Raw genomic sequence first — 25,162 nt, forward strand, 5'->3', positions numbered from 1 at the left:
AATCTCTGTAAACCGATTTGCGTGGCTTGAAGGAACGAGGGCCACTCAAGCCACTATGTCGAGGCCAAGCAATGAGCAGACGTGACATATCCATCCCGCATTAGTGCTTCCCTACTATGGGCATATGCGAGCTCCCTCTGTGACGATGCCAACATTGTTGCCATTCTGTGGACCACATCCTGCGCATAAAGTCGCCGATCATGATTCTCGCGATCAGAGATTCCATCGAGAATCATAAAATCCGTCAAAACCACACGGCTTTTGGCCATTTCTGCCCCCAGTCAAAGAAGTCATGCGCTCGAGCTGAAGGCTAATTTCGTCTTTCTCGCTTAGCTACCACCAACTTTGGTGCCAGGTCTTCGCTTGTATTTACGAGGGTCTGAGAGCCAAGATTTGTTAGCATCTTTGTCAAGTCACGCGATCCAAGGCAAGCTCATGATGGTCAAGCACGAGGACACGAGGTTGGTTGTACTTGCCTTTTCTGCTCATCCGAGTCTTGTCCCGAGTACCTGGTCGTACGTCAGCCCTCATGATCAAAGCGTTTTGTGTCCACCTGGACGTGACAGTGAACTTCTGCAGGTCCCAGCTGGAAAAATGCCACACGGCGCTAGAAGCATCGTATACAAAGGTACGGGGTTTAGGCTTTCACACCAGTGCGCGGGGAAACCTGGAGATTGCCTGAAACCATGGGGTTGTGGTCATACGCCAGAAACGTCATTGCCGATGCGAAGAAACAGCCGCCAATTTTGCCGCATCGACGATGCTGAGGTGAGGTGGAATTCGATGGAAAGATCGAGGACGTGATGGGGGGCAATGATGAAGAAATCGTCTTACCTTTGCCTCCTTCCCAGAATCCATGGCCTACCCTCGCAATGAGGCTAGAGCGGCAGAAATGACAGTCATCCTAGCAGGTAAGATAGCAGTTAGCATGTTGCTGGTATAGGAAACACCCTAGTCACAAACCGGTCTATAGTTTTGTTCTCTGGAACAATAGCCACAAATCATGCGGTTAGCATGTTCATTCGGATGGCTCTCCATCTCGTCATGGCATCTCTGCGAAAGTTTAGTGATGTCTTCAGTCATCAGGATCTGTTCAACCTACGTCGCACGGGTAGACCTTGCTGCAGCATGAGAATCTAAACCATCGATACGATTTTGCATAGTGCGTGCAACGACCACGTCTGGGCAATTCTTGCCCGGCGACTATGCCCAGATTCTCCTTGACTTTTCTACGTGTGGGCGCGCGACTTGCTCGTACTGCAATCGATCAGCTACGATTTCTGGAGTTTTAAGACATGTACCTACCTGATGCGGCGCTTACGTGCAAGAACTTGGTTTCTGGAATGCGGAAACTCATCTTACGATGGCACTCCCTACAAATTGCCAGAATCGAGTCTCCTCGAACTCCAACAACGCCTGGAGCTGGATAAGATGTGGAGCACTCTGAGCACGTCGGAATGAAATTGCTACAACATTAGTCAGTCATGGTATGCTACATATTTTATGTTGCATACTTGCCTTGGGAGCATGTCAACAACTGTACAACTATCAAGATCCAGATATCCAGCCCTCACTGAGTTCTGATGGATCAAGTCCGCTCGAAAACCTATCGATGTCAGTCATCTTCAAAGATGGAGGTTTGATCGACCTTCGTACCAATTGCAAGGGTGTTGGCACACTTCTTACAAATTTCGTCACGCATACCAGTAACGTCTCCCTTGGTATTGTTTCTCAGCCGCTGAACGTCAAGTAGATCTTTGCAACGTTCGCACTTGACCGTGATGCTGAGCGAGACGAGTTCCAAAAGCTCACAGCCGTATAACTCCAGATTGGGGAATGATAACATAATGCCACGCTCAGCGAGCCCAGACGTATTGGCTGTTGGTTCCTCTGATTGACCGGCATCCTCCTCTTCTGTTTCATCTCCACTGTCGTAAGAGTAAGAATCGTCACTGCTCCAACCATCTGGACCGTCGGTGGTCCATTCAGGAGGTCTTGGAATGACATGGATATGAGCTTTGTCAGAAGCATGGTCAACGACATCACTAGGGAGCTGGGCTGATCTTGGGACTACAATTCCTGCTCTGGGCAGCTCCTCAGGCTTCTCTTGTGCCTCGGGTACATTGGTAGGAACTCTAGCGATGGACATCGTATGCGCATGTTGAGTAAGGTAGTTAATATGAGCAAGCAAGTTTAATCCAGTCTCACTTTTGACTCTTTCTTGAAACGCCTGCTCAAGGACTCTTGCTGCAGCATCGTGGTTTCCATTGACCTCAATTCGAGGCAGATGTAAATTGTAAAGCTGCGGCACAACTAGTCGGATCGACTTCTGGTTCCGTAGAGCTTCCGGTAACATATTCTTCTTCGTAGGTTCGAAGGGGATGGTGAACGATACATCATCGGGAGACTTCATGAAGCCTGGCAGTCGGCCCAATCTAGCAACAAGTTGTCTGGTATCGGTCTGACGCTTCTTTTCAGCTTGCAGCTTCTGTTCGGTAGTGAAAGATGGAGTGTTTTGTGTACTGCGAGTAGTCGGTTCTTGCTGCGGCTTGGGAGCAGGAGCAGCAGGTCGAGGCTGCGTTTGAGGCTCGGCTCTTGGTGTGTTTCGTATGATCTTCACAGTGTCAGCCTTCTCGCCGGAGAGCAACGTCTCGAGTTGTTTGTCGAGACGATTGAAAACGCCGAGAAGGGTCGCGTTCGGTGAATCAACAACAATCTGGTCGAATCCACGTTCAACGTTGAGTTGGAATCCGCGTGGCATCTCCGGGTTGTTTATACGCAAACTTGGGTTGGCTCGCGGATAAGACAATGGTATAGTAAGAGAGCAATCCAGGAAGGGAAGGTCAAATGGAAAGTCGGGGTCGCTAGGAGCCAGTTTGAACTTGAAAAGAGTGGCATCTTCGAGAGTTTCTTCCATGGGAGCAAAGCGACGACGAAGTTGACCCATCTGAAATACTCGTGGATCCTCCTTCTCTGTCTTGGGAGTGGGCCTACTGACCACTTTGGAACGGTCAACCTGAGGCTCATACTGACGTCTGGGAGTGGCAGTATCGCTGCCATCCACACCCGTAGCTTTCTGCTTTGGGACTCGAGGTTTGGTTTCAGAGATTGTTGGTTCTGCTAGTTGTACGTGCGCAAATGAGCATTGGTTACCTGCCTTGCAACCTACTTGCCACAGCTGGTAAGCAAACTATAGATAAAGATCAATCGGACGTTAGATGCATTCCCATGGTCCTTGAAGTAGCCAGTCAGGTACCTTTTGTCAGATAAATGGACCAGCATTCCTTCACAGCACACTGGCCAAAGCAGCGCTTTGGTTGTCGAGAAGAAATTGAAGAAACGATATGCGACTAACCTCTTTTCGAGTTGAAATAACGACACACTTGTTTCTTCTTCTGACCTGCATGTGGTTGATTTGGCACACTTACCCCAGTCTGAGGTTCAGTTGCCAGCACTGCATCTGCGAAGAACTGTGAGCAGATGACCATTTCGCTGGTCGCATGGTTCCGTGGAATGCCAGCACATAAAGGTCCGAATCGAACTCACCCGTTTCCTGGCTCCCTTGCACTGCAGCCGAAGGCGGCTCTGTTGTCATTTTCCGCTGTGGCTTTTTTGTACACGAAAATGCCACTGGCGACTGTTTTGTACAAGACTCGCTCGCAAAACCTGATCACGTTCTGCGATTTGAACGTGCTTCTGACCTCTCTGTACAAGGCCGATGGGACTCGTTGTTGTATTGGAAAGGCACGCACAGCTTTGGTTTTAACATGTGATGACGAGCCTGAGATGCTGTCATCCATGAATTATTCATGAGTCATGAGCGAGATGCAGTCTCGACGAATCAAATCGCCTGTATCCTATCCTACTTTCACGGTAATATAGCCTAGAAGGGCAATCCTGCACGAAACGACTACCGGTATAGGCAGCTGCACATCTCGATCATGTCGGGCCTATATTGATGTGGGACGTGGCTGCATTCAACAATCGCCTGTGTCCCAATTAGCGATCCATCGACAAATGTCGAGGTTGAGAACCGCCGAGAATATCACAACGTGTAAATATGGTTGGGGGTCGTCCCGACAGTTCCGTTTTTACTTACAGACATATGGATCTACTACGCATCATGAATCAATTGGCAAAAACAGAACAAGCCGTTGAGCTCAGGCTCGTCGAGATCTTTTAATGCTCACAACACACGTCATTGTAGCAGTTTCGGCGCGCTCCTCCAGAGTCTCCACAGCTTGGTTCTAAAGTCGCGTCAAACATGATTAAGTTAACGAGAACGAAAAATTGCCTTTGTCTGATTTGTATTGTTGTACGGTAAGGTCAGAGATGCCTGCGTTCAGAGCCTGCATTCACTCTATTCATAGTGGGATCGAAGAAGCGGTGAAAAGGTACATAGCTTGAGTCGCACACTGCTTTTGCGTCTGACACAGCACTCAGAAGTGCCGCCAACGACGGCACAACTGCAGGATCGTGATCACAAGGACTGGAAGCTTTGCAACTTTTGAATTTCCTCGGCGCATCGGCCCTTCCATACGAATGTAGAGCCTATGTATATCGTACAACGATGTTTTGATGTCAGCTCAGCCGCCGCCGCCTGCAAACGTGTGGCCCCTGACAGCATTCGGCCCGAGAGCAAACTAAGCAGTCTGTTGACGCAAAAGACTGGACAATAAGCATTGTAAAGCAGGTAAGAAAGGAATAGGAAAAGAGGACCACACGTTGGTATCGAAAACAAAAAACAATTCTTTTCTGTTGGCAATTGCCAGAGAATAATGCCGTGACCGCATGAAAATAGAATCCAAAAACCCACGCGATGCCTGCTCGCTGATGCAAAAGAAGAGAGAAACTAAGAACGATGCATGTCGCTAAAATGCAGTAGCAATGAAACAAGTAAGGCTTGAAGAAGAGAAGACAGTTTACCAGCCTTTGGCGTGGTACTCCTGAAGCCCCTGGTTAAAGTATTCGTTGGAGAACTTCTTTTTGTCGTTCTCCTTAACCGACATGACCATCTGTGGCTCAGGGTGCTGTTTGAGATTTTTAATGTCGTGAGAGGTGTGTCTACGCTTCATGGCGGCTAAGTTGTTGGAGCTCTTGTGTTGACGTTCCCAGAGAAGGTTCTTTCGTAGCGACTCTGTCAGTTCGGTGGAAAGCATGTTTCGTCTAGTGGTTCGTGGTGAAAGAGCAGGTTGATGTGTGTTTGAGGTCGTCATGATTATTGGTCGTGGTTGCGAGGATTCTGAGGTCTCTTGAGCGTGCTGAGAGAGCTGCGACGGATGCGAGGTGATATCCGGGCCAGAACGCTCGACCTCCCGACGATGTGGTGATGGAGTGGCTGAGGGTCCGTTGGGCGAAGCACCGCGCGAACGTCGAAGAGCAGGAGTAGAGCGCGACGCAGCGCTTGCCATGGCGCGTGCACGATCCGGTTCGTGCATCATGGTTGTTAGCAAAGAGCGACGCGAGATCAGGTTGGGCTGCGAGTCCACTCGACGGAACATGCTCTTGTTTTCGTCGGCTGAAGAGTTACCACTCTCACCAACATCATCATCCTCCCAGTCAGATGAGTCTTCGTCCTCCTCAATGACACTCTCGAAAGCATCATCGTCATCCTCATCATCGGACTCTTCAAATACAGGACTGTCGGTGATGGCTCTATCCTGGATTATATCCCTAAAGGATGCGTGCTTCTTTGGTGGCTGCGAAATGCCGGTCGATAACGAGCCGACGCTGTTGCGTCCCATGTGGCTGTCAAGAGAACTCTCTTCTTCACCGGAAGAGGCACCGAGGGTGAAGGTTGCGCCCTTCTTTTGGCGGTTGAGGCGGTCCGGGCGGTACTGAGGCGAGGTCTTGAGAATGGGCGTCGGTTGAGTTGCAGCGAGGTTTGTTTGAGAGCGGTAAGACGAAGGCACCTCGGGTCTGAAGCCTCGCACGATGTTGTGGGTGCTCATCTCGGTGGACGAGCTTTCGGAAGACGATGCGATGGCCTGGGAGTCGGTACTACTGACAGTAGAGGTAGACGATTCCAAATGACTAGGTGCGGCGATGGTAGGGATGGGAGTGGCGGCAGGCTTTTCGGAAACTGATGCAGGCGAAGGTGCCGGCGCAGATTTCGTTGGGTTCGTGGCGGTAGGTGTTTGGCGATCATCAGAAGGTGTCGGGCTCGGCAGAGCAGGCGAAGGCATGGATAAAGCTGATAGCGGTTCAAGACTCTTCTTTTCCTTGATGGAAATGACCATCTTCTCGAGGTCAATAGGCGTGATGTGGTTTTGTTGGCGGCCTCGGCTACGATGCTCAGAGGACTCGCTCCTTCTCAACTCGGGTCTCACAACAGGGGAAGGCAGCAGTGACGACACGTCTTCTTCGTCCGACTCGTCCGACGACGACACGCTGCTCGAAAGGGCGGGCAGAGGAATGTTCTTCCGCGCGCGCGGCATGCGGGAACACACGAATGTCTCGCGGTTCCATAGACGCCAGCTGAGATTTTCAAGTCGCTTACCATCCTCCATTGCGTCTGAGATTTTGTTAAAAACTGTACCGACGACGAATCTTGTCAGCAACAATCGACAGGGGGATGAAACGTTGGCTGCAGTAGTACCTGACCACATTCCAAAGAGGTCCTCGACGGAACGAGTGTCAATGGTATGCATTTTGTCGACGTCAATCATGACTAACGAGTGTTGGGGTCGGAAAGGCATGGCGGTGAGTATAGGGCAGCAGGCGCTGCTGGGCGGAGTAAAAGGTGAGCGAAGGCGAGGTATATGCTAGAGTGTGGAGGCTCTTGGGGCACTCTGTTTGCGGACAATGTGTTGCGTCAGGCGGATCGCCAGAACAGGAAGGGTCCGGAAGTGGAAGGAGCCGGATTGATGGGTAACGCAGTCGATTGCGACAGCATCTAGAGCAATGTCGAGGCAAGAGTTGAGAGCGACGGCAATCCGAGGTACTGGGCAATTGGATCTGACCCAGTTGTGCGGGGTGTGTGTCTAGTTACGTGGGCGCGTTCTGGGGGCGACGAAAGGGACAGAAGGTGGGAGGCCGACTTACTTAACCAATCTCCCGTGCTTTCGTCGTCAAGGAACACTCTTCTTTTTGTGGCTCCCGCTAGATCAGCTGGCGCTGAGCTAACCCGCAAGGTGGCACTTCGGGCTCTCGCAAAAAAACAACTACGCCTCGGTTCGTTCGGAATCTTTGTACCGGCATGCCTGTTCGGGACCACGCCCTCCAGACAGACTACCGCTCGAAGAATGCTACACCCTGCGCTCTCTTGACTGGTGACCGATTCGCTGGCCGATTGAATGCCTGCTTTTGGTTTTGGTTTCATTCACACTCGTGCGCTGGCTGGTCACGTCGCCTTTCTTTTGTAACACCGTTCGCTTCTGTCCAAACATGTACTTTCATCTGGCGCTAGAAGTGTTGGCCGTCCTGGGCATCTTCCAGAATCCAAGATCGCCATTTTAGGGGGTTCTTGCATGCAGCTTGGTCGGTCGGACATGTGCTGCAGCTTTGGGAACACACCCAAGACCCTCTTTCTTCTGTACATGACTCGACGTCCGTTGCTGACGACCTGCACAGTCAGGTCTGCTCACGGTGCCCTGCTCTAGAATACAAAAGCTTGCAACTGTCAGGTGCGACTTCACTTGTCTATTGTCGGTATCGGCAGTCGATAAGACTGTTGTTGGTACTTCGCAGATTTGAAGGCGCCGTTGAAGCCACAACATATCCACGACCACGTGTTGCGCCCATGGCTGTGACTCCTTCCTGACAACCTCATGGCAGGCTTGGGTTTGAGCTGTGGTGACTGGTGAGAGCGGGCCTCTGAATTTTGCACCAAGGTTTTGAAGGCCAGAAAAGTCTGTTCTTTACCGGTGCCTTTGCGGCGGCCTGCAATACGGCCTTTTAACAGGGCCAAGAAGCCCATCCGACGCCGCCTGTTTGATCTCGTCTTGACTTGGCAACCAGGCTAGACCACTTCACAGAGCCTGGCTTCTGTTTGGCAAGTTATCGAAGATTGAAGACCTGGATGCTGTCTCCATTTGGTAGGCCTACAATGACATGTAAGTTACATGATACCTTGTCTACCTCGGAGACTCGGTCGTCCACATGTCAATGAGATGTGCAACCCGGTCTGCTCCGCTATGGGATTCTCATGACTCTTCCCGGTGTGCGGGAAGCTTTGGAGAAAACGCTTGTCAGACCCTTCAAACCCGGGGTGTGCCTGTGACACGAGATGAGATCTTTGTTTGTGGTTGCTGGCGGCAAGAACGCCGCGTTCCTCTTGACCGGGCGCGCACATGGTGACTTTACTGAAAGTTCCGATTTAACGTTTATACAGCAACAGTCGTCGGACCCTTATTCTGTAAATGGCATGAGGGGTAGCCTCCGCTTCCGTTGCGATCTTGGTCAGCAGCTCAGGTTCTCGAGCTAGATCGTCTAGCAAGAGTCTTCCGAACGTTATGAGTAGGGCGTGGAGTCAGTCTAGCTTTTGCTGTCTCTGTACACCTGCTTCCCTGTGCGCGTTCGAAGAAGAACAAGTCCAAAATTGATGACCGCAAATGTGCTGCGGGATAGGGCAAGATCGGCCACTGCTCCGATAGGTTCAGAGTCGGACCGCTGCTTTCGGGACCGAAGTCTCGTCGCATTCACTCAAACAACTCCTTGACCTACGCGTTTGCATCTAGTGTTTGATTCCTCATCTTGGTGAGCTGCCAATGACATCGAAGCGGTGCATGCTCAGCTGGTTCTTCGGTCTCATTCTCCTCCGGAGAAATATTATGCAGACATCAGATGGCTTTAGGCTGAGAGTCGCACATATCTGCCGTCTATAGCCGACTCGGGGCTGCGAGAACAGCGCCACTAAGTTAGTCCACCGCCTGTTACCAGTCACGCGCGTACGGCAAACCGTTCCAACTTCCACGCTGATACATGATAACCAGCAAGGGTTCCCGGGGAGAGAGATCCTAGACTGATCTCGGCTGGGAATAATGGCAGTACTTTACATGACAAGCAAATGACCTGTGCCCAGGACGGGAGCGTGGGGGGGCCATTTCGAGACAGATAATACAGCATGCTCGTTACTCGTATCACTGGTCAAACGTCCAATGGACAATATAGGCAGTTTGTCAGGTCGTGTTTCGTCTCCGTTCGACATGATTGAGTCGGCTGCTTGCTTAGCCATCCTCACGGGCCAATTGTCCTACTGACAATGTTCAGCAGCAGCAAGGGGCCTCTGCTCAATGGTGGCGCCTGTCACGTTCATACGCAGCTTAGAGGCATAAAGAACTGGTGTTCATCTGGTGGCTGGGACATGGAAAGCATCTTGCGTCTTTGTTGCCAAAGAGTTGGAGATTCTGCATGCACAATGTCAAGCATATTCAAATCAGCACCCCAGTATACAAGCTACGTCAAGCATAAAACGCGGTCGACTGGACGCTGTGGCTTTTGAGCATAGATGACTGAAGCTATCCAGGTAACGCGTAGTGATCAAAGTATGCACATGGCTCATTTTTGAAGCACAGTAATCAGTTTGGGTGGAAAGGCTCGGTGGTCTTGGAGGTAAACTTTTGAGCAGGCGCAATGCGTCGTCATGCTCGTGCATTGTCATGGTGAGTGACAGCACGGGCACGGTATCTGGAGCGATGCGAGACAGTATGGGGATGTTTGTGGATGGATGTTGATGGCAGAGGAGGCCTAGTGTCTTTGACAGACACGGGACTGAAGACGCACGTCATTTTGGTTGGCTTGGCATTGGAGTTGGAGAGAGAAATAGCGCAGACTGAGACTGAGACTGAGCCCAAGTCGCGGCACCAGCAAAGCACTTGCTCTCGTGCCAACCACCGTCTTGCTTGCTAGCAGCTCTCCATGTCTCTGGCGCATGGCATCCCACCAGCTGCTGCGCCCAGGCGTGCAGGCCTCATGACTCCGGCAGCTCTGTCAATCGTCAAGCTTCTCGGAGTCTCGCTGATCAACCTGCCTCTGTCGTACGCTGCTCCGCTGTTCTCCAACAAGTCCGACTCGCCCATCTACAGACGCGAAGAGCCCGAGCCTAAGTCGCCCGACGATCCCCAGCTATGGGTCTACCTGGGTGTCGCCATTGCCCTCGTACTCTTGGGAGGTGTCTTTGCTGGCTTGACCATTGCTCTTATGGGCCAGGATGAAATCTACCTGCAGGTCATCGCTACCTCGGGCGAGGGAAGTGAGAAGAAGAGTGCGGCCAAGGTCTTGCGCCTGCTGAAGAAAGGCAAGCATTGGGTGCTTGTCACGCTGCTGCTCAGCAATGTCATCACCAACGAGACTCTGCCCATCGTCCTGGACCGCTCGCTCGGTGGTGGCTGGCCCGCTGTGCTGAGCAGTACCATCCTCATTGGTATGTCCTTTAGTCCTGCCTACTGCTTACAGACACAGACACTAACAAGCTGCAGTCATCTTCGGCGAAGTTGTCCCTCAATCCATCTGTGTCCGTTTCGGTCTTCCCATCGGCGCTGCCATGTCTCCTCTCGTCCTAGGCCTCATGTGGATCATGGCCCCGGTGGCCTGGCCCACTGCCAAACTCCTGGATTGGTTGCTCGGCGAGGACCACGGCACTGTTTACAAGAAGGCAGGCCTCAAGACGCTCGTCACTCTTCACAAAACTCTGGGTACTAGCCCCTCGGATCGCCTGAACGAAGACGAAGTCACCATCATCAGCGCTGTTCTCGACCTCAAGGACAAGCCCGTTGGCGACATCATGACTCCTATGGGTGATGTCTTCACCATGTCGGCTGACACAGTCCTGGACGAGAAGATGATGGACACTATTTTGTCTCAGGGCTACTCCAGGATCCCTATTTACGCCCCCGACAACACCCGTAACTTCATCGGCATGCTACTTGTCAAGATCCTCATCACCTACGACCCTGAGGATGCCCTCCGCGTTCGCGATTTCGCCCTTGCCACCCTTCCTGAGACCAAGCCTGAAACGAGCTGTCTGGACATTGTCAACTTCTTCCAAGAGGGCAAGTCCCACATGGTCCTCGTATCAGACTTTCCTGGTCAAGACAAGGGTGCTCTCGGTGTCGTTACTCTGGAAGATGTTATCGAGGAACTTATTGGAGAGTGAGTGTTGTCTGCTGCATCATTTCTGTCTCCCACTAACGCCATGCAGGGAAATCATTGATGAATCGGATGTATTTGTCGATGTGCACAAGGCGATAAGACGCATCGCACCGGCACCGCGCACTAGATACAACAGGGGCAATCTCGTTGTGGATGCCCCTGCTACCGACGACGACACTGACGTCGACGAGCGTACTCATCTGCTTGGTCACAAGGACTCGAGCAGTCAGAGCCGCAAGTCTTCACTGACCGGCTCCCGCGAGGCTACTCTTCTGCTTCGTAGACGCAGCAGTACAAGCAGTGACAAGAACCGACCATTGCCCATTCGCTCAAATACTGCCGATTTGCGCCAGCACTTGAAACATCTCGGTCCCAGCAATGTTGCAAGCCGTCCAAAGGCCACCAAGTACACTTCTGTGAAGATCAAGCCTGGTGTAGGAACCATTCCTGAGAACCACGTACCTGCACCTGCCTCCACACAAGGACCCGAATCCAGCCAGACAGGTACTCCACAAACGGTTGTCAACGGCAATTCATCCAGACCTGAAGGCGGCATAGGTGCTGGCCTCATCGGCTCAGCTGCTCTTGAAGCTCAAGATGGGGCACACGCTGTCGCTCACGGATATGGTACAATTTCCCCCGGGTCCAAGAATCCCTCTGTCCACGAAGAATCTGAAGTGCAGGCCGAAAACAACTCGACTTCACCCAAGCCCATGACCGCCAGTGAAGCATCTGCTTTTGCTGATGGTCACACTGGAACGAAGCCCGAGAGCAAGGAAAATCATGGCCATGAACAGGAGCAGCAAAATGGTAACCACGAGTCTTCCGAGCAAGAACAACCTGATTTGCCTCAAAAGTTGGTCGTACAAGGAAGCACTTCCCGCCCTATTTCTCGGGATAGAAGAGGCTCAGGATCATCTCACTCCACGTTAGGAGAAATGGAAGATCGACCGGGATACAAGTCTCGTCGTGCAGTTCGATCCGGTAGTATCACTGAGAACATCATTGACGTGAACGGCATGAAGAAGGTTGTTCTGGAAGCAAACAGCTCATCCGACGGAGACGAACAAAAGGCCGCCGAGGCTAGCGATGGCGCAAACGACAAACGTGGCCACGATGAGGACCAAGATGATGCTGGTCACGATGATGCAGGTCACGATGATTCCAAAGGCACCAAAAAGAAGAAGAAGAAGAAGCGAGCAGGCAAGAAATTCCGCAACAAGGGCGACTCCGTCAAGAGTCGTAGTGGCGACAGCACTCCTCTGTTGAGCCAGGGTGATCGTTAAAAGTTGAAGAGACGGGTTTTTCTTTCGTCATGTCGATTGCCGTGCTTTCCTTAACACTGATCATCCAAGCATAGCGGCGTTTCAATGTCTTCGTTTCGCAGATGTATACGTAAAAGGTAGTTTCAAAGTTCATATCCGTGGTTAATAAGGATTACATGGTCGATACTCGAGGTTGCTATGTCCAGCCTCCCCGTGTGCTAAAGTCTGTAACTATAAAAAGGCACAGCTGTTCATAGAAGCAGGGACATAGCCAAAGAGAGCTGTAAAGATTTAGTCTCTCATTAGACGATATCCTGTTTCCTAATAGTATTCCGCGTTCCTATTACTGCATGCGTTACATCCTTTTTTATACGCGGGGAGGGAGTGATATCGTCTGAGGGCATACTTCAGCCTGCCATTGGTTAGATACAACATGTCTGAGGTTGGTATGAACCTCCATCGAGGGTCAAGATTCCATACTCACAAATGACGATACCATTGAGTGAACTAATTCGGCTCTGTCTGTATGAGTATGCAGCCCGACATTCTTATGGTCAAGCTTGAAGGCTAAGAAACACCTCGTAGGGCGCATTGCAGGGGACCGACCCCGCATCCATCAGCCGATAGGGAGGGTTCCGTCTACCTTGATGGCACATGTATACTCCAACTCTACCATTCAAAGGCAAGATGTCAATAGGAGCAGTGATGCGATCCACATGTGTCTCCATCATCAAAGGCCAAAGGTCGCGTCTATACTCTACGCTTCCTCCCAAAGCACGACTCAACACACCAACTGATTTCGAGGCAACCACGCTGCTCAATCACAACTCGAGATCTGCATTAGGCAATAATGAGTTATCCTCCGAAGCGAAGAATGGTACTGCAACGCGATTGAATCTTTTCCAAGCCATCAACTCCGCTCTTTCACATGCACTTCGAACAGATCCTCGGGTTTTACTCTTTGGCGAGGATGTCGCTTTTGGAGGAGTGTTCCGCTGCAGGTACCGGGTCATGTTGATGCATACCTTGCGGTGTAATTGGCTAAGCTGTGTCGTAGTATGAATCTGGCCTCTGAGTTTGGAGACGATAGAGTCTTCAACACGCCCTTGACCGAACAAGGCATCGTCGGTTTTGCGATTGGCGCAGCCTTTGAAGGAATGCGGCCTGTTGCCGAAGTCCAGTTCGCCGACTATGTGTATCCTGCATTTGATCAGTTGGTCAACGAGGCAGCAAAGGCGAGGTTCAGAGCGGGTGTCAATGCCAAAGGACAGAGTTGTGGAGGTCTGGTGGTGCGCATGCCTTGTGGAGGCGTAGGACATGGTTTGTTATGTCAACCATCTTATGAGTCGTCAGGAAAACAGCTAATCAAGTCATAGGTGCTTTGCAAGTAACCTTACGTCAAAGATACCAGCAGGTATGCTGACAGTCGCAGGTACCATTCTCAGTCTCCAGAGTCACTTTTCACACACATACCTGGACTGCGTGTAGTAATACCTCGCGGACCCGCGCAGGCTAAAGGTCTGCTACTTGCAGCCATCGCAAGCAACGATCCTGTTGTTTTCATGGAGCCAAAGATACTCTACCGAGCAGCAGTGGAATATGTACCTGCCGAGGCCTACGAGATTCCCCTAAGTAAAGCAGAGATTGTCAAGCCTGGCAAGGACGTTACGATCATCAGCTACGGGACCCCATTGTACACATGCTCGAATGCAATCGAAAAGGCAGAAGCAGACTTTGGCTGCGAGATCGAGCTCATCGACCTTCGCACCATTTACCCTTGGGACCGACCTACAGTCATTGAGAGTGTCAAGCGAACCGGTAAAGTTATTGTGGTTCATGAAAGTATGACTAACTCTGGAGTTGGTGCCGAAGTGGCAGCAACGATTCAAGAGCAATGCTTCCTGAATCTCGAGGCTCCGGTTGCCAGAATCTGTGGGTGGAGCACACATATGGGTCTCGTCTACGAGGTAAGTCGAATGTCTGGTTATAGTCAACGATACACAGCGCTGACTGCTATAGCGATTCAACATTCCAGATGTTACACGTGAGCAAATGCAGTGATGTGTTTTGATATGATATGCAGCTAACAAGAACAACCAGGAATCTACGATGCCATCAAGACAACACTAGACTATTAATTGGTTCAGTTGTGGGTCCTGCATGATCGGAGAATGGAGATATTCTGTAGTGGCGCAAAGTCATAGGTCGACGCATGGAAAAAAAAAAGCATATTAGGTGTTAGGGTATAGCTGCTCCGTCATCAAATTAATTTGCTTCAAGTCTCTCGACTTCTCAATGTCATGATGGACATATGTGTAGGGGATCAGGAGCGGTTCCACTCGGTTTTGCCCAGGCGGACGATGTCGCTCTGACCAAGAAGCCAGACCTTCTGCTGGACTTTGCCCTCTTGACATTGCAAAGCAGCAGATATAGCAGCCTTTGCAATGACATCGGCGTCCTGAGCCCAAAAGTCCTTGAGCCAGGGCTCGCTGATCTTGCCGGCTAGGGAGGCGATCTTGCGAACAGCGAATTCGGGAGGTCTCGAGTCGTTTCTCTCGCCGACGATCAAGCCAGGACGGAGGATTACAGTGTGTTCAAAACCAAGCTGCTTGACGGCCTCTTCCAATTCACCCTTCATCTTGGGGTATGCGAGAAAGCTTGTCGCATTGGCGCCTCCTGACGAGATCAAAACGTAGGTTGTTGCGCCCTTGGCCTTGGCTTCCTTTGCGAGGTCGAGATTCAAGTCATGGTCGATCTTGCGCTGGTTTGCTACGCCTCCGGCAGCAGCACGGGTTGTTCCTAGAGCGGAGAAGAAGATGGATGAAGCTTGGGGATACAGCGAGGCCCAGGTGGATGAGTCAGACGAGATGAGTGGGTGGACTTTTGCAGAGGTGGTGGGAAGGTCCTTGCGGGCGTATGCATAGAGGCTCGAGACCGAGGGGTGCGACGAGAGGATCGAGTAGATGTTGCCGCCCTTGGATGACCATTTAGCACGTCTTCATCACAGCGCAGTGTACTTGTCTAGTCGGCTTGTAGCAACTGATCCAGGACAGCACTCACAACCAAGCCCGTGCTTCCAGCAAGTGTGCATGTCAGGTCTGCCATTTTTGCGACGCTTGTAACAATGATCAGCGCGTGTGAGAGAGGAGAAGGATGCCAGCCGGCTGTGACGCCGCTGCTGCTGCTGCTGCTGCCCGCCAGACACACGATCCACCGACACACGATCGCTGCGCACGGCCGAAGTTCCTAACTCCGTATATCGGCTGGGCTGCCAGCCTGCGCTGCCCATCTGTCCATCTGCTTGTTATCTGCCTCTATACTCTTTTCAATTGACTTTCACATCTACCCTTGACGCATCTCGGTATCGACATGCTCCTTGTGCCCTCTGCTCACTTGACCGCCAATCCTCACTCATCACTCGACCCAACATCGTCTACCATCGTTTGAGCCCTCCACAAATCCAATACCGATAAACACGCATAATCAAAGAGGTACGCATCTTTTTGTATTTGACATCTTGTAACCCAAAGAACAATGCTTCAATGCCTGATTTCCCAAACCACCCTCATTCTCTTGCATACAACCTTCTCGATCCTTCTTGCAAGCCATCATATCAATGTCCTATGGTTTGCAATGATACACAATAGCAGTCAAACCTTTGCTTGGACGTGTCTAGCCAATTGCTGATCATTTGATAACACGTTCACAGTATTGAGAGACTCGACACCATGTTGAACGTACGAGCCCTCAACAAACTCTTGACCGAAAACGTCGACCACAAAGTCTTCGTGCGGTGGTTGTGAGACTTGTTCCACTTGCAGCATTCAATTGAGACACGTACTTACTGTATATGTAGTATCATGACTCCAAACGGATCACTGATGGCATACACTTTACCTGCCAACATGAAAGAACTTCGCGATCAAGTTGCTCTGGTCTCAATATCCTGGAAAGAACACCTAGAACGCAAAGACAATGAACGATTCGAGCCACAGTATAGCCAAGGTGGCCCCAATGAGCCGTCAAAACGTGTGGTTCGACCGGACGCATTAGAAACGCTCACTGTCGAGTTTGACAATCGCAATTTGATAGTCAAGTACCTGCAGCCCAAACTACTATTGGTACTCGAGGGTGGAGTGCCGCCGGGAAGGAAACGCGAGCTCAAGGTGACAGCAGAGGCACCCGGCGATGCACGGTATCCGCCCGACGACTCTGATCACACTGACACGATGCTCGGATCATCTGTTGGATCAAAAGCGTCGACGACAGTTAGTAGCACGCAACGCCTTAGTGTCCTCCAGATCCAGCGCCGGAAGGTGGAGATTATGGCCGAAACGATCAAACGAGAGCTTTCTGGGTTCGAGGTATGTGAGACATGATGTATGCTGAATTTGCAGTGCAGCTGACGTTATACACAGATGCCTGAGGATCCAACGAACAAGTTCTTCTGATTGCTCCAGGATGAGCAATGGAGGGTGATGTGATTGAAGACAACAGATTCGAGAAGGAGGGATCATTTGGTGTGCTACTTAGATGGCATGTGTTTAACAGTGTGGGCGGCGAGCGAGTTCTTGTTTAATGGCGGTGAATAGCATAGTAATGGGATATGCACAACCCTTTGACAAACATGTGCACAAAATTTGTGCTTGGCATGCCCGATGATGACGTTGGACGTAGCTTTCCCCAGTGACGTTTTGACAGACAAGCAAGCACGTCAAAGCCGAGCTAAGCAACAAAGTGAATTGAGCACGACTTGGTTGACTCGACCTCTTCCTATTCTTCTGCACCAATTCACACCGACCTTGTCAACATCAATCCAGCTTCACGGCCACAGTCTCTAAACAACCATGATCACCGGACCTCTCAGCCGCCGCCTTTTGGCCCAGCAGCCTCGCGTGCTCAGCCAGCGCCCCGTCGCAAGAGTCATCAGCAGACCTCTGTCATACACATGCCAGCTCCAGGCACGCAAGGACGCTCAGAGCAAGGATTCGCTCAAGCCTGAGCCCAACGAGTACAGCAAGAGCGGCTCGGACGATGAGGCAGCTCGCGTCGAGCAGACAGCTTTCGATCCCAACAAGACATCGCCCGAGGAGCAGCACAACTCGGCCGAGAGCGAGTCGGCTCAGGTAAGGCTTGGATGATGAGAGCAGAGCAGGGTGGCGCTAGGACACAGAGCAGCAGAAGCTAACCACTCGTAAGCTTGGACAGGCATCAAACCCACTGAACGTCAGCCCTGCAAACCAGGAAGTCAGCAAGCCCAGAAGTTCGACAGAGGGAGGACACGAGGGCTCGGCAGCTTCATCGAGTGACAGTGCCAGCGACAGGTCCAGAAGCAGCGGCAGCGGCAGCCCCAGCAAGGGCAGTCAGGGCCAGAAATACAGCTCGTAGTTTCAGACGGGCTGCAATAAGTGGTCTAAGCTCGCATGGAGTCGGCATATAGGCACGCATTCGAGTAGCTTGAGAGACAGCACGTTGAGAATACACTGAAACACATGTACGGCTACCTCGTGTACCAGTCTTTGTTTATAAAACACGGCAAACAGGCACAGCTATGCCGGCTATTAATGGTCTGCATACAGTAGTTGGTGCCGTCGTATTGTACGGTTGGATATGCATGGATGGCTAGGAATAGGTGCAGTATTACTAAGGCAGTGCGGGGTTGGTATTATCAGTGCGTCATCAGCGATGCAGCAGTCCGCTCTCTGCGAAAAGTCATGTTCAACCCAGCTGTCCACGCATTTCTCTCCAGACGCTCCTTTGCAACTTTTCGTACACTCGCCGCCGCCATGTCAGACACTTCGACTTACAAGTTCAACCATACCATGCTCCGGGTCAAGGACGTAAGCACAAGACTCTGCCCCACCAATCCATCTCGTTTCTGACAAGACTCGGTATACAGCCTCAGCGGTCCGTCAAGTTCTACGAGCACCTCGGCATGAAGATGGTCAACAAGATGGAGAACCCCGACGCCAAGTTCGATCTCTACTTCATGGCCTACGACGACCCCAAGTCTGTTTCCCACGCCAAGCACTGGTCAGACCGCGAGGGCCTCATTGAATTGACCCACAACTACGGTACCTTTGACCCAATCTGTCTGACCACAACTCAATTGACTCCCGCCAGGCACCGAGAAGGACGACAACTACACAGTCAACAACGGCAATGGCAAGGAGAACCGCGGTTTCGGCCATGTCTGCATCAGCGTCGACAACATTCAGGACGCTTGCAAGCGTATCTCTGATGCCGGTTACTCCTTCCAGAAGCGCCTCGAGGACGGCCGCATGCGTTCCATCGCTTTTGCTCTGGACCCCGACAACTACTGGGTCGAGATCATCTCCCAGAACCCCGTCAGCGAGACCGAGGGCAACAAGACTGACGTCTCCACATACCGCATGAATCACACCATGATCAGAGTCAAGGACGCTCAGAAGTCTCTCAAATTCTACCAAGAAACAATGGGCATGACACTGCAGCGCACTTCGGAGCAAAAAGAGGCTGGCTTCACTCTCTACTTCCTCAGCTACGGTCCCAAGGCTCCTGAGCAGTCTGCAAATGGCGTCAACCCTATTGCTGATCGCGAGGGTATCCTTGAGCTCACATGGAACCATGGCTCCGAGAGCGATGACAGTGTCAAGTACCACAACGGCAACGATGAGCCACAAGGATGTATGTCTCCCATTTCTACCTTAGTTTTCAACCCCGAGTCTATACTGACCCAACTCAAGTCGGCCACATTTGCGTCTCTGTCGACGACCTGGACGCTGCCTGCAAGCGCTTCGAAGACAAGAACGTTGCATGGAAGAAGCGCTTGACAGACGGTAGAATGAAGAACGTTGCCTTTATCCTCGGTAAGCCAATTCCAAAACTCGCTGTACTGGACTCATCACTGACTTGTCAAGACCCCGACAACTACTGGATCGAGGTTATCCAAAACGAGAAGCTCAAGAACAGAGCTAACTGGTAAACTCTTGACCAAATCAACTTTATTGGACGAACGCTGTTGAAAGCGTATAATTGGTACCCTCAGATAGAGTAAAATATCTGATACTTGTAGCGAAGCAACAATAATACATACATTTCCGATCTCCTTGTCGCATACACCACCCTTCGGCACCCTAGACTTTATCCACAGAGGACCACTACCTCGTTAAGCCGTCTCTAGGTACACTACCTGGAGATCATGTGTATTCCGAAACCTGCTTTTGATGCGGTGTGAGCTAATGGACACAGCTCTCGGTTCTCACTTCTTGCGAGGGGCGACCCTGTCGTCAATATATTTAAGCAGCACACGGCACCCCTTCCATACTTTGACATCAAGGTATACTGAGTAGAGCGCTGTTTGGTCGATTCGAGATGGCTTTTTTTTAATCTTTGTTCTTCGTTTTTCATCCACAAGGCTCTGTGGTGACCGTTCGTCCCGACGCCGAGACGGATCAGATTATTGTGGAAGGTCTTCACGTGTATAATCGAACGCAGATGAAGTTGCAATCAGGTATATGAATCACCAAAGCCCAAAGACCGCTCAGCGAAGGATATATCCATGAGAGAGACGGACCTGACTTTTTTGCCGACGATGCATGAGATGTTGGAAATATATGCCAGGGTTATACCACCAGCAACACGATATAAGACCTCGAGAAGCAGGCATCTGGGCGAACAGAAAGTGCACACACTACATCGACTGTTCTCGAACAAGGCAGGTACTAGGAACAATCAAGTAATGAAACGCTTTTGTTCAGCATTGGTCAACTCTATCCGATCATGATCTTAATCTGGATCATTCTCCATCAATTTGTCACTTTTTTATGCCTCATCACCTAGTACAGCCTTTCTGGAGAAGTCGTGGAGAGGAGTGATGTCGGTCCAGTGTTTGAACTGTGATAGAAGATTAGCTGACATGTCTGACATGTCGTGGTAAAAATTTGCTTACCTGGTGGACACCCTGTCCGACAAGAGCCTCGAGGCCGGGGACAGTTTTCCAACCGCTGTTCTCAGCGAGCTGCATCAGCGATGTCACGCGTGGCTTGTAAGCCATCTCCAGAAGAACCTTGGCCTTGTCACCGGGTCCAGGAATGTCACGGGGATTGTTGCCAGCCTCGAACAAGGAGCAAAGTGTCTCGCGCATTGCAGGGTCAATGGGCGAGTCACCAGGGATGGTACCGATAGCCACGACGGGATGTCTTTCAGACGACAGCTTGGACACTTGCTCAGTATCACTCAAAACCTCGATGTTGCACGAGGCGTCGAAAGAATCGGCCAGTGTCTGTAGCTTGCTTGTGTTGCGACCAACCAGATAGATCGGGCTGTAACCCATCTTGTGCAAGGCATAGATAGCGGCACGAGCGGTGCCGCCACCTCCGATAACCATAGCTGCTTCTTTCAAAACACCGTTGTTGCCTTCAGCACCAGCGAACTGCAGTGCAATAGTCATACCCTGCCAGTCTGTGTTGTAGCCAGTCAAGATGGTCTTGCCGTCAGCAGTCTGGGTTGGTACAATGGTGTTGACAGCACCAATGGTCTTGGCGGCCGGGTCGACATGGTCGAGCAATTCCATGACATCCAACTTGAGAGGGATTGTCACACTGCCACCACCAAAGTTGGGGGCACGAATAATCTTCTCAATGTCCTTTGCTACGGTAGTCTCGAACAAGCCATACTCATGCGGGAGTCCCGACTGTGCGAAAAGGGCATTGTGAAGAGCAGGGCTTCTGCTCTGAGAGATAGGCGATCCGAAGAGATAGAACTTCTTAGGTTCAATTTCGCCGATCAAGCTAAGACCACGACGGATGTCGGCAGCTGACAACTGGCCAGGAGCAGCAACGACGGGCAGAGCAGGGGACGAGACAGGAGTCATGAAGCGGTTCGTGATGCGACTGAGCTTACCGTGCTCACCCATGTTAAGAGCGATGAGCGGAATCTCGGGATGAGTCTTTGCAGCCCAAGCCTTGAACTCGGCAAGCGCAAAATTGTCCTCCAACGACTTTGCGGTACCAACAATCTTGATAATGTCACCGTACTCCAGAGCGGCGTTGTAATGTGGCATCCATGCACTGCCTCCGGTAGCCCATGAGAGCTTACCTGCGGGGTCATGATGCGATGCGATGATCTTGCTGTTACGCTTGTTCGAGATGACGAACTCCTTGAGCTCCGGCGAGGAGGTCAGCTCTACATCAACGAAATCACAACCCATGCGAAGTGCGACCCGATAGAGCTTGATTGCCTCTTCATCAGCGCCGTCAGGGAAGCGTCCACTTTGGGCTTTGGTGCGAAGAGTGAAGATGACAGGCAGAGAACTGCCTGATCGCAGAGCCGCAAGTTGTTCGACCAGGAATTCTGGGCTCGGGCGTCCATCAGGTGTGGATGGGTCCTGCAAAAGATCTGCACGGAACTCAATGACATCAACTCCAAATGAAATCTCGTTGAGACGAGACAAGAACGGAGCGACCGTTGGGAGTGTCAGCGAAACAAAGAAGGACTCCTTCTTCCTTCTCATACGCTCCAGAGCACACTCACGGTTGGTGAGTAGTCTCAAGAAGCTACCAAAGTCCTCGATGGTGTTCTTAGCTCTGGCGCCATCCATAGACTCGACTGTCTGACTGTGATAGTGGAAATTGCTGCACTCTTCATACCACGGTTTTCTGCGGAGCCACACACCCATCATGTCTTCGACATAAGCTGGGCGGGTCTTGTCAATCTGCAAGAAGTTCATAACGAGGTTGATGTCTCTGGTCACCAACAGCACATTACCGCCATTCTTGTGGTAAGAAGTGAGGATACCACGAGCTTCGGCTGATTCCACGATACCACCACCGGTAGCAAAGATGTAGCCAGTGGGCTTCTCCTTCATCACAGTCTTGAGAAGAGAGAGTTCAAGCTCGCGGAAACCCTCCCAACCCTTCTCTTTGATGATGTCGGGGATGGTCATAGCAGCAGTCCTCTCCAGCTCAGTGTCAAGATCGATAAGAGGCCAGCCGAGCAGACGGGAAGCCCAACCTCCTGTAGTGGTCTTACCAGCACCCCTCATGCCAATAATGAAGATTGACTTCTGGTTGCTCGAAGCGATCGAATGCCCGACCGAAGAAGAGGTCTTGGGTTCGACGCCCTCCAACTTGACCTTGAAGAGCAGAGACAACTGGTCCCACCACCCGGGCCAAGTCTTGCCAACACATTCTCTTTCCAAGATGAGAGTGGGCTTAGGTGCCATGGTGGACAGGACGGAGAAACTCATGGCGACTCTGTGGTCGTCGTAACAATGGATACCGCCTTGTGCCTCTTGCAGATCGAATCCGCGGCCATCAATCTCGATACCATCATCAAGTTCTCTGCATGTAACACCAAACTTGGCAAGCTCGTCCTTCATTGCCTTGATGCGATTGCACTCCTTGACACGCTGGTTGGCAATACCCAGGATACGAGTAGTAGCGCCATTTGAGTTGGGCTTAGCGACCGCAGCGAGTACGGAAGCGGTAAGGAAAGCATCGGTCATGGTTTCCATATCAACTTCAGGCAATGGCTTGAGCTCGCCGACAGGAGGACCAGTGACTGTGGTGGAGGTTGCCGTCTGTTCGACCTTGCAACCCATTGGTCGTAGCACCTCGACTGCGAAGCGCGCGTCGCCCTGGAGAGAGCTTGAGCCGATGTTGGGGACTGTGCAGGTAGTGCCAGAGATGGCAGCCATTGCAAGAGGGTAAGTAGCAGAACTGGCATCACTCTCGACCTCGTATTCAGCAGGGTTGGTGTAGGCCTTACGAGGGACATGGTAGACATTGGCTTCAGTGCTAGATCTCTCGACTTCAACACCAAACTGAGCCATCATAGCAATGGTCATGTCAATGTATGGTTGGGAGATGACCTTATCGCCGACAAGACGAAGGGTCACAGGGTTCTTGGCATAAGGAGCGCACATCAGAATAGACGAAACATATTGCGAAGACACCTTGGCGGTGAGCTCAATGACACCACCTTCGAAACCGCCGGCAGCGGCGATGCGAAGAGGAAGACTGCGGCTTCCAGGCTTGCCGATGTACTCAATCTCAACACCGTTTGAGCGAAGAGCATCAACGAGAGGTCCTTGAGGTCTTTCCTGCATACGAGCGTTGCCAGTCAGAACGGTATGGTTGACAGAAGAAGGCTTAGCAAGGGAGACGGCAGTGGTCAAGAAGCGAGAGGCAGTACCAGCATTGCCCAAGTAAAGTTCGTCAGAGCTAGCCTTAAGCTCACCACCGTTGCCGGTAAGAACCAGGACACGGCCTTCGTCTTCCCAGGAATAGGTTGCTCCTCCGAGTTTGTTGATAGCTGTAAGCATGACCTGGGTATCATCAGAGTGTAGCAGGTTGGTGATACGGCAAGGACCGGAGCCGAGAGCAGCAAGGAGCAGCACGCGGTTGGAGATACTCTTCGAGCCTGGAGGCTTGCAGGAAATGTTCAAAGAACTGTCGACACCAGGGTGGACGAGCACGCTAGGAGAAAGGATGATGCGGATATCCTTGTCAGCCACGGTGCTGGCCTTGGGTTCGTAGGTCTTGCCGATAGCGGAAAGCAGTACAATCTTCTTTTGACCGCCTGCATTCTTTTTGTCAACAGCCATGATGGAAATCAGGCGGTCGACGGGACAGTGCTTGTTAGCTGTCCTCCTGCGGACGACCTTGTCTTCGAGCGAGGTAGGCAAGCCGTAACTCGAGATGCACTTGGCAAGACGAGCAACAGCACCAGGAGCAAGGACACCCAAGTGGCGGGCCAACTCAGCCTCCTTGACCATTCCGATAGCAACACACTCGCCGTGCAGAATTTGAGGAGTCAAGATGGCCTCAATGGCGTGGCCGATCGAGTGACCAAAGTTCAAGATGTTGCGCAAGCCGCCTTCTCTTTCGTCAGCAGAAACAACCTCGGCCTTGATGCGAGCAGAACCAAGAACAATGCGCTTGAGAATATGGGCAATCTCTGTAAATCTACCCTCGCCCTTCTTGGTCTTGTCATCCAGAACCTTCATGATCAAATCGGCATTCTCTTCCAAAGTAGCGAACTCGGCCTCATCCCAGAAAGCGGCAGTCTTGACAACTTCGGCCATACCGTTAATGACCTCTCTCTTGGGCAAAGTCTCGAGGAACTGGAGATCGATGTAGATGCGCTGAGGCTGCCAGAAAGCACCAACCAGGTTCTTGCCCAGAGGAGTATCAATAGCGGTCTTGCCACCAATCGAAGAATCAACCATGGCCAAAAGTGTGGTAGGGACCTGAACGAAGCGCACTCCACGCATGTATGTAGCGGCGACGAAGCCGATCATGTCGCCAATGACACCTCCACCCAGAGCAATGACAACGCTGTCTCTGGTGACACCTTGCGAAAGCATCCAGTCTTCGACGGCGGCCTTGGTGGATCTGCTCTTGGAGCTCTCGCCAGGAGCAACCTGGTAGGTGAGAAGTCGCGGCGCATTGTCAAGCTTCGAGGTGTGTTCGTTGAAGGCGGCTTCGAAAGCAGGTGTGTAGAGGGCGCCAATGTTGGTATCAGTGATGAGGATATAGGTGCCCGAGGATACGTTCTCCAGCAGGTCAGGTACAACGAAGTTCTTCCAGAGTCCGTAGTCAATGATGATAGATTCCTTGCCCAGAATCGAAACCCGCGTGGGCTTGCTGGCACTTGAGCTGCCCGACATGGTCGACGAATGGGCTCACGGCAGCAGCAACAGCAGCAGCGATGGAGCTCTCAAAAGGTCGGGGCGAGCGGAAACGTCAATTGCACGGTGACTCAAGGCGTCTGGTCTCTGCTACATATGAGCACGCCAGTTCCACCCCACAAGAATGTCCCAA

The 25,162-nt window shown here is 51.6% G+C and overlaps 9 protein-coding genes across 9 annotated transcripts; 5 read left to right on the forward strand and 4 right to left on the reverse strand.

Annotated features, from left to right (window-relative positions):
- Positions 1-329: 329 nt before the first annotated feature.
- M437DRAFT_77537 (uncharacterized protein) lies at positions 330-3,595 on the reverse strand (the record flags this gene model as incomplete). Its single annotated transcript, XM_041026828.1, has 9 exons — positions 330-403; positions 835-904; positions 964-1,053; positions 1,103-1,257; positions 1,306-1,466; positions 1,519-1,606; positions 1,657-3,165; positions 3,356-3,460; positions 3,547-3,595. The coding sequence occupies 9 exons, from the start codon at positions 3,593-3,595 to the stop codon at positions 330-332; spliced, it is 2,301 nt and encodes a 766-aa protein (XP_040877124.1).
- Positions 3,596-4,922: 1,327 nt separating this feature from the next.
- On the reverse strand, positions 4,923-6,698 carry M437DRAFT_54923 (DUF1752-domain-containing protein; the record flags this gene model as incomplete). Its single annotated transcript, XM_041022768.1, has 3 exons — positions 4,923-5,261; positions 5,313-6,532; positions 6,599-6,698. 3 exons carry the CDS (start codon positions 6,696-6,698, stop codon positions 4,923-4,925), a joined length of 1,659 nt encoding a protein of 552 aa, XP_040877125.1.
- A 3,214-nt stretch (positions 6,699-9,912) lies between these two features.
- M437DRAFT_55046 (DUF21-domain-containing protein) lies at positions 9,913-12,377 on the forward strand (the record flags this gene model as incomplete). The annotated part of the gene is made up of 3 exons (XM_041022795.1): positions 9,913-10,363; positions 10,419-11,091; positions 11,141-12,377. The coding sequence occupies 3 exons, from the start codon at positions 9,913-9,915 to the stop codon at positions 12,375-12,377; spliced, it is 2,361 nt and encodes a 786-aa protein (XP_040877126.1).
- A 666-nt stretch (positions 12,378-13,043) lies between these two features.
- M437DRAFT_55044 (thiamine diphosphate-binding protein) lies at positions 13,044-14,494 on the forward strand (the record flags this gene model as incomplete). Its single annotated transcript, XM_041022794.1, has 5 exons — positions 13,044-13,357; positions 13,414-13,680; positions 13,783-14,323; positions 14,376-14,400; positions 14,457-14,494. 5 exons carry the CDS (start codon positions 13,044-13,046, stop codon positions 14,492-14,494), a joined length of 1,185 nt encoding a protein of 394 aa, XP_040877127.1.
- Positions 14,495-14,679: 185 nt separating this feature from the next.
- On the reverse strand, positions 14,680-15,461 carry M437DRAFT_86944 (uncharacterized protein; the record flags this gene model as incomplete). Its single annotated transcript, XM_041028558.1, has 2 exons — positions 14,680-15,330; positions 15,417-15,461. 2 exons carry the CDS (start codon positions 15,459-15,461, stop codon positions 14,680-14,682), a joined length of 696 nt encoding a protein of 231 aa, XP_040877128.1.
- A 623-nt stretch (positions 15,462-16,084) lies between these two features.
- On the forward strand, positions 16,085-16,735 carry M437DRAFT_55320 (uncharacterized protein; the record flags this gene model as incomplete). The annotated part of the gene is made up of 2 exons (XM_041022844.1): positions 16,085-16,155; positions 16,213-16,735. The coding sequence occupies 2 exons, from the start codon at positions 16,085-16,087 to the stop codon at positions 16,733-16,735; spliced, it is 594 nt and encodes a 197-aa protein (XP_040877129.1).
- A 468-nt stretch (positions 16,736-17,203) lies between these two features.
- On the forward strand, positions 17,204-17,744 carry M437DRAFT_68387 (uncharacterized protein; the record flags this gene model as incomplete). Its single annotated transcript, XM_041025108.1, has 2 exons — positions 17,204-17,482; positions 17,556-17,744. The coding sequence occupies 2 exons, from the start codon at positions 17,204-17,206 to the stop codon at positions 17,742-17,744; spliced, it is 468 nt and encodes a 155-aa protein (XP_040877130.1).
- Positions 17,745-18,142: 398 nt separating this feature from the next.
- M437DRAFT_86947 (lactoylglutathione lyase-like protein) lies at positions 18,143-19,320 on the forward strand (the record flags this gene model as incomplete). The annotated part of the gene is made up of 5 exons (XM_041028559.1): positions 18,143-18,196; positions 18,256-18,430; positions 18,480-19,022; positions 19,082-19,204; positions 19,256-19,320. 5 exons carry the CDS (start codon positions 18,143-18,145, stop codon positions 19,318-19,320), a joined length of 960 nt encoding a protein of 319 aa, XP_040877131.1.
- Positions 19,321-20,159: 839 nt separating this feature from the next.
- Positions 20,160-25,008, reverse strand: M437DRAFT_55053 (AROM pentafunctional protein, ARO1; the record flags this gene model as incomplete). Its single annotated transcript, XM_041022798.1, has 2 exons — positions 20,160-20,231; positions 20,287-25,008. 2 exons carry the CDS (start codon positions 25,006-25,008, stop codon positions 20,160-20,162), a joined length of 4,794 nt encoding a protein of 1,597 aa, XP_040877132.1.
- Between the last annotated feature and the right edge of the window lie 154 nt (positions 25,009-25,162).

This window comes from Aureobasidium melanogenum (genome assembly GCF_000721775.1).
Source record: "Aureobasidium melanogenum CBS 110374 unplaced genomic scaffold scaffold_21, whole genome shotgun sequence".
Classification (NCBI taxonomy): Eukaryota; Fungi; Ascomycota; class Dothideomycetes; order Dothideales; family Saccotheciaceae; genus Aureobasidium; species Aureobasidium melanogenum.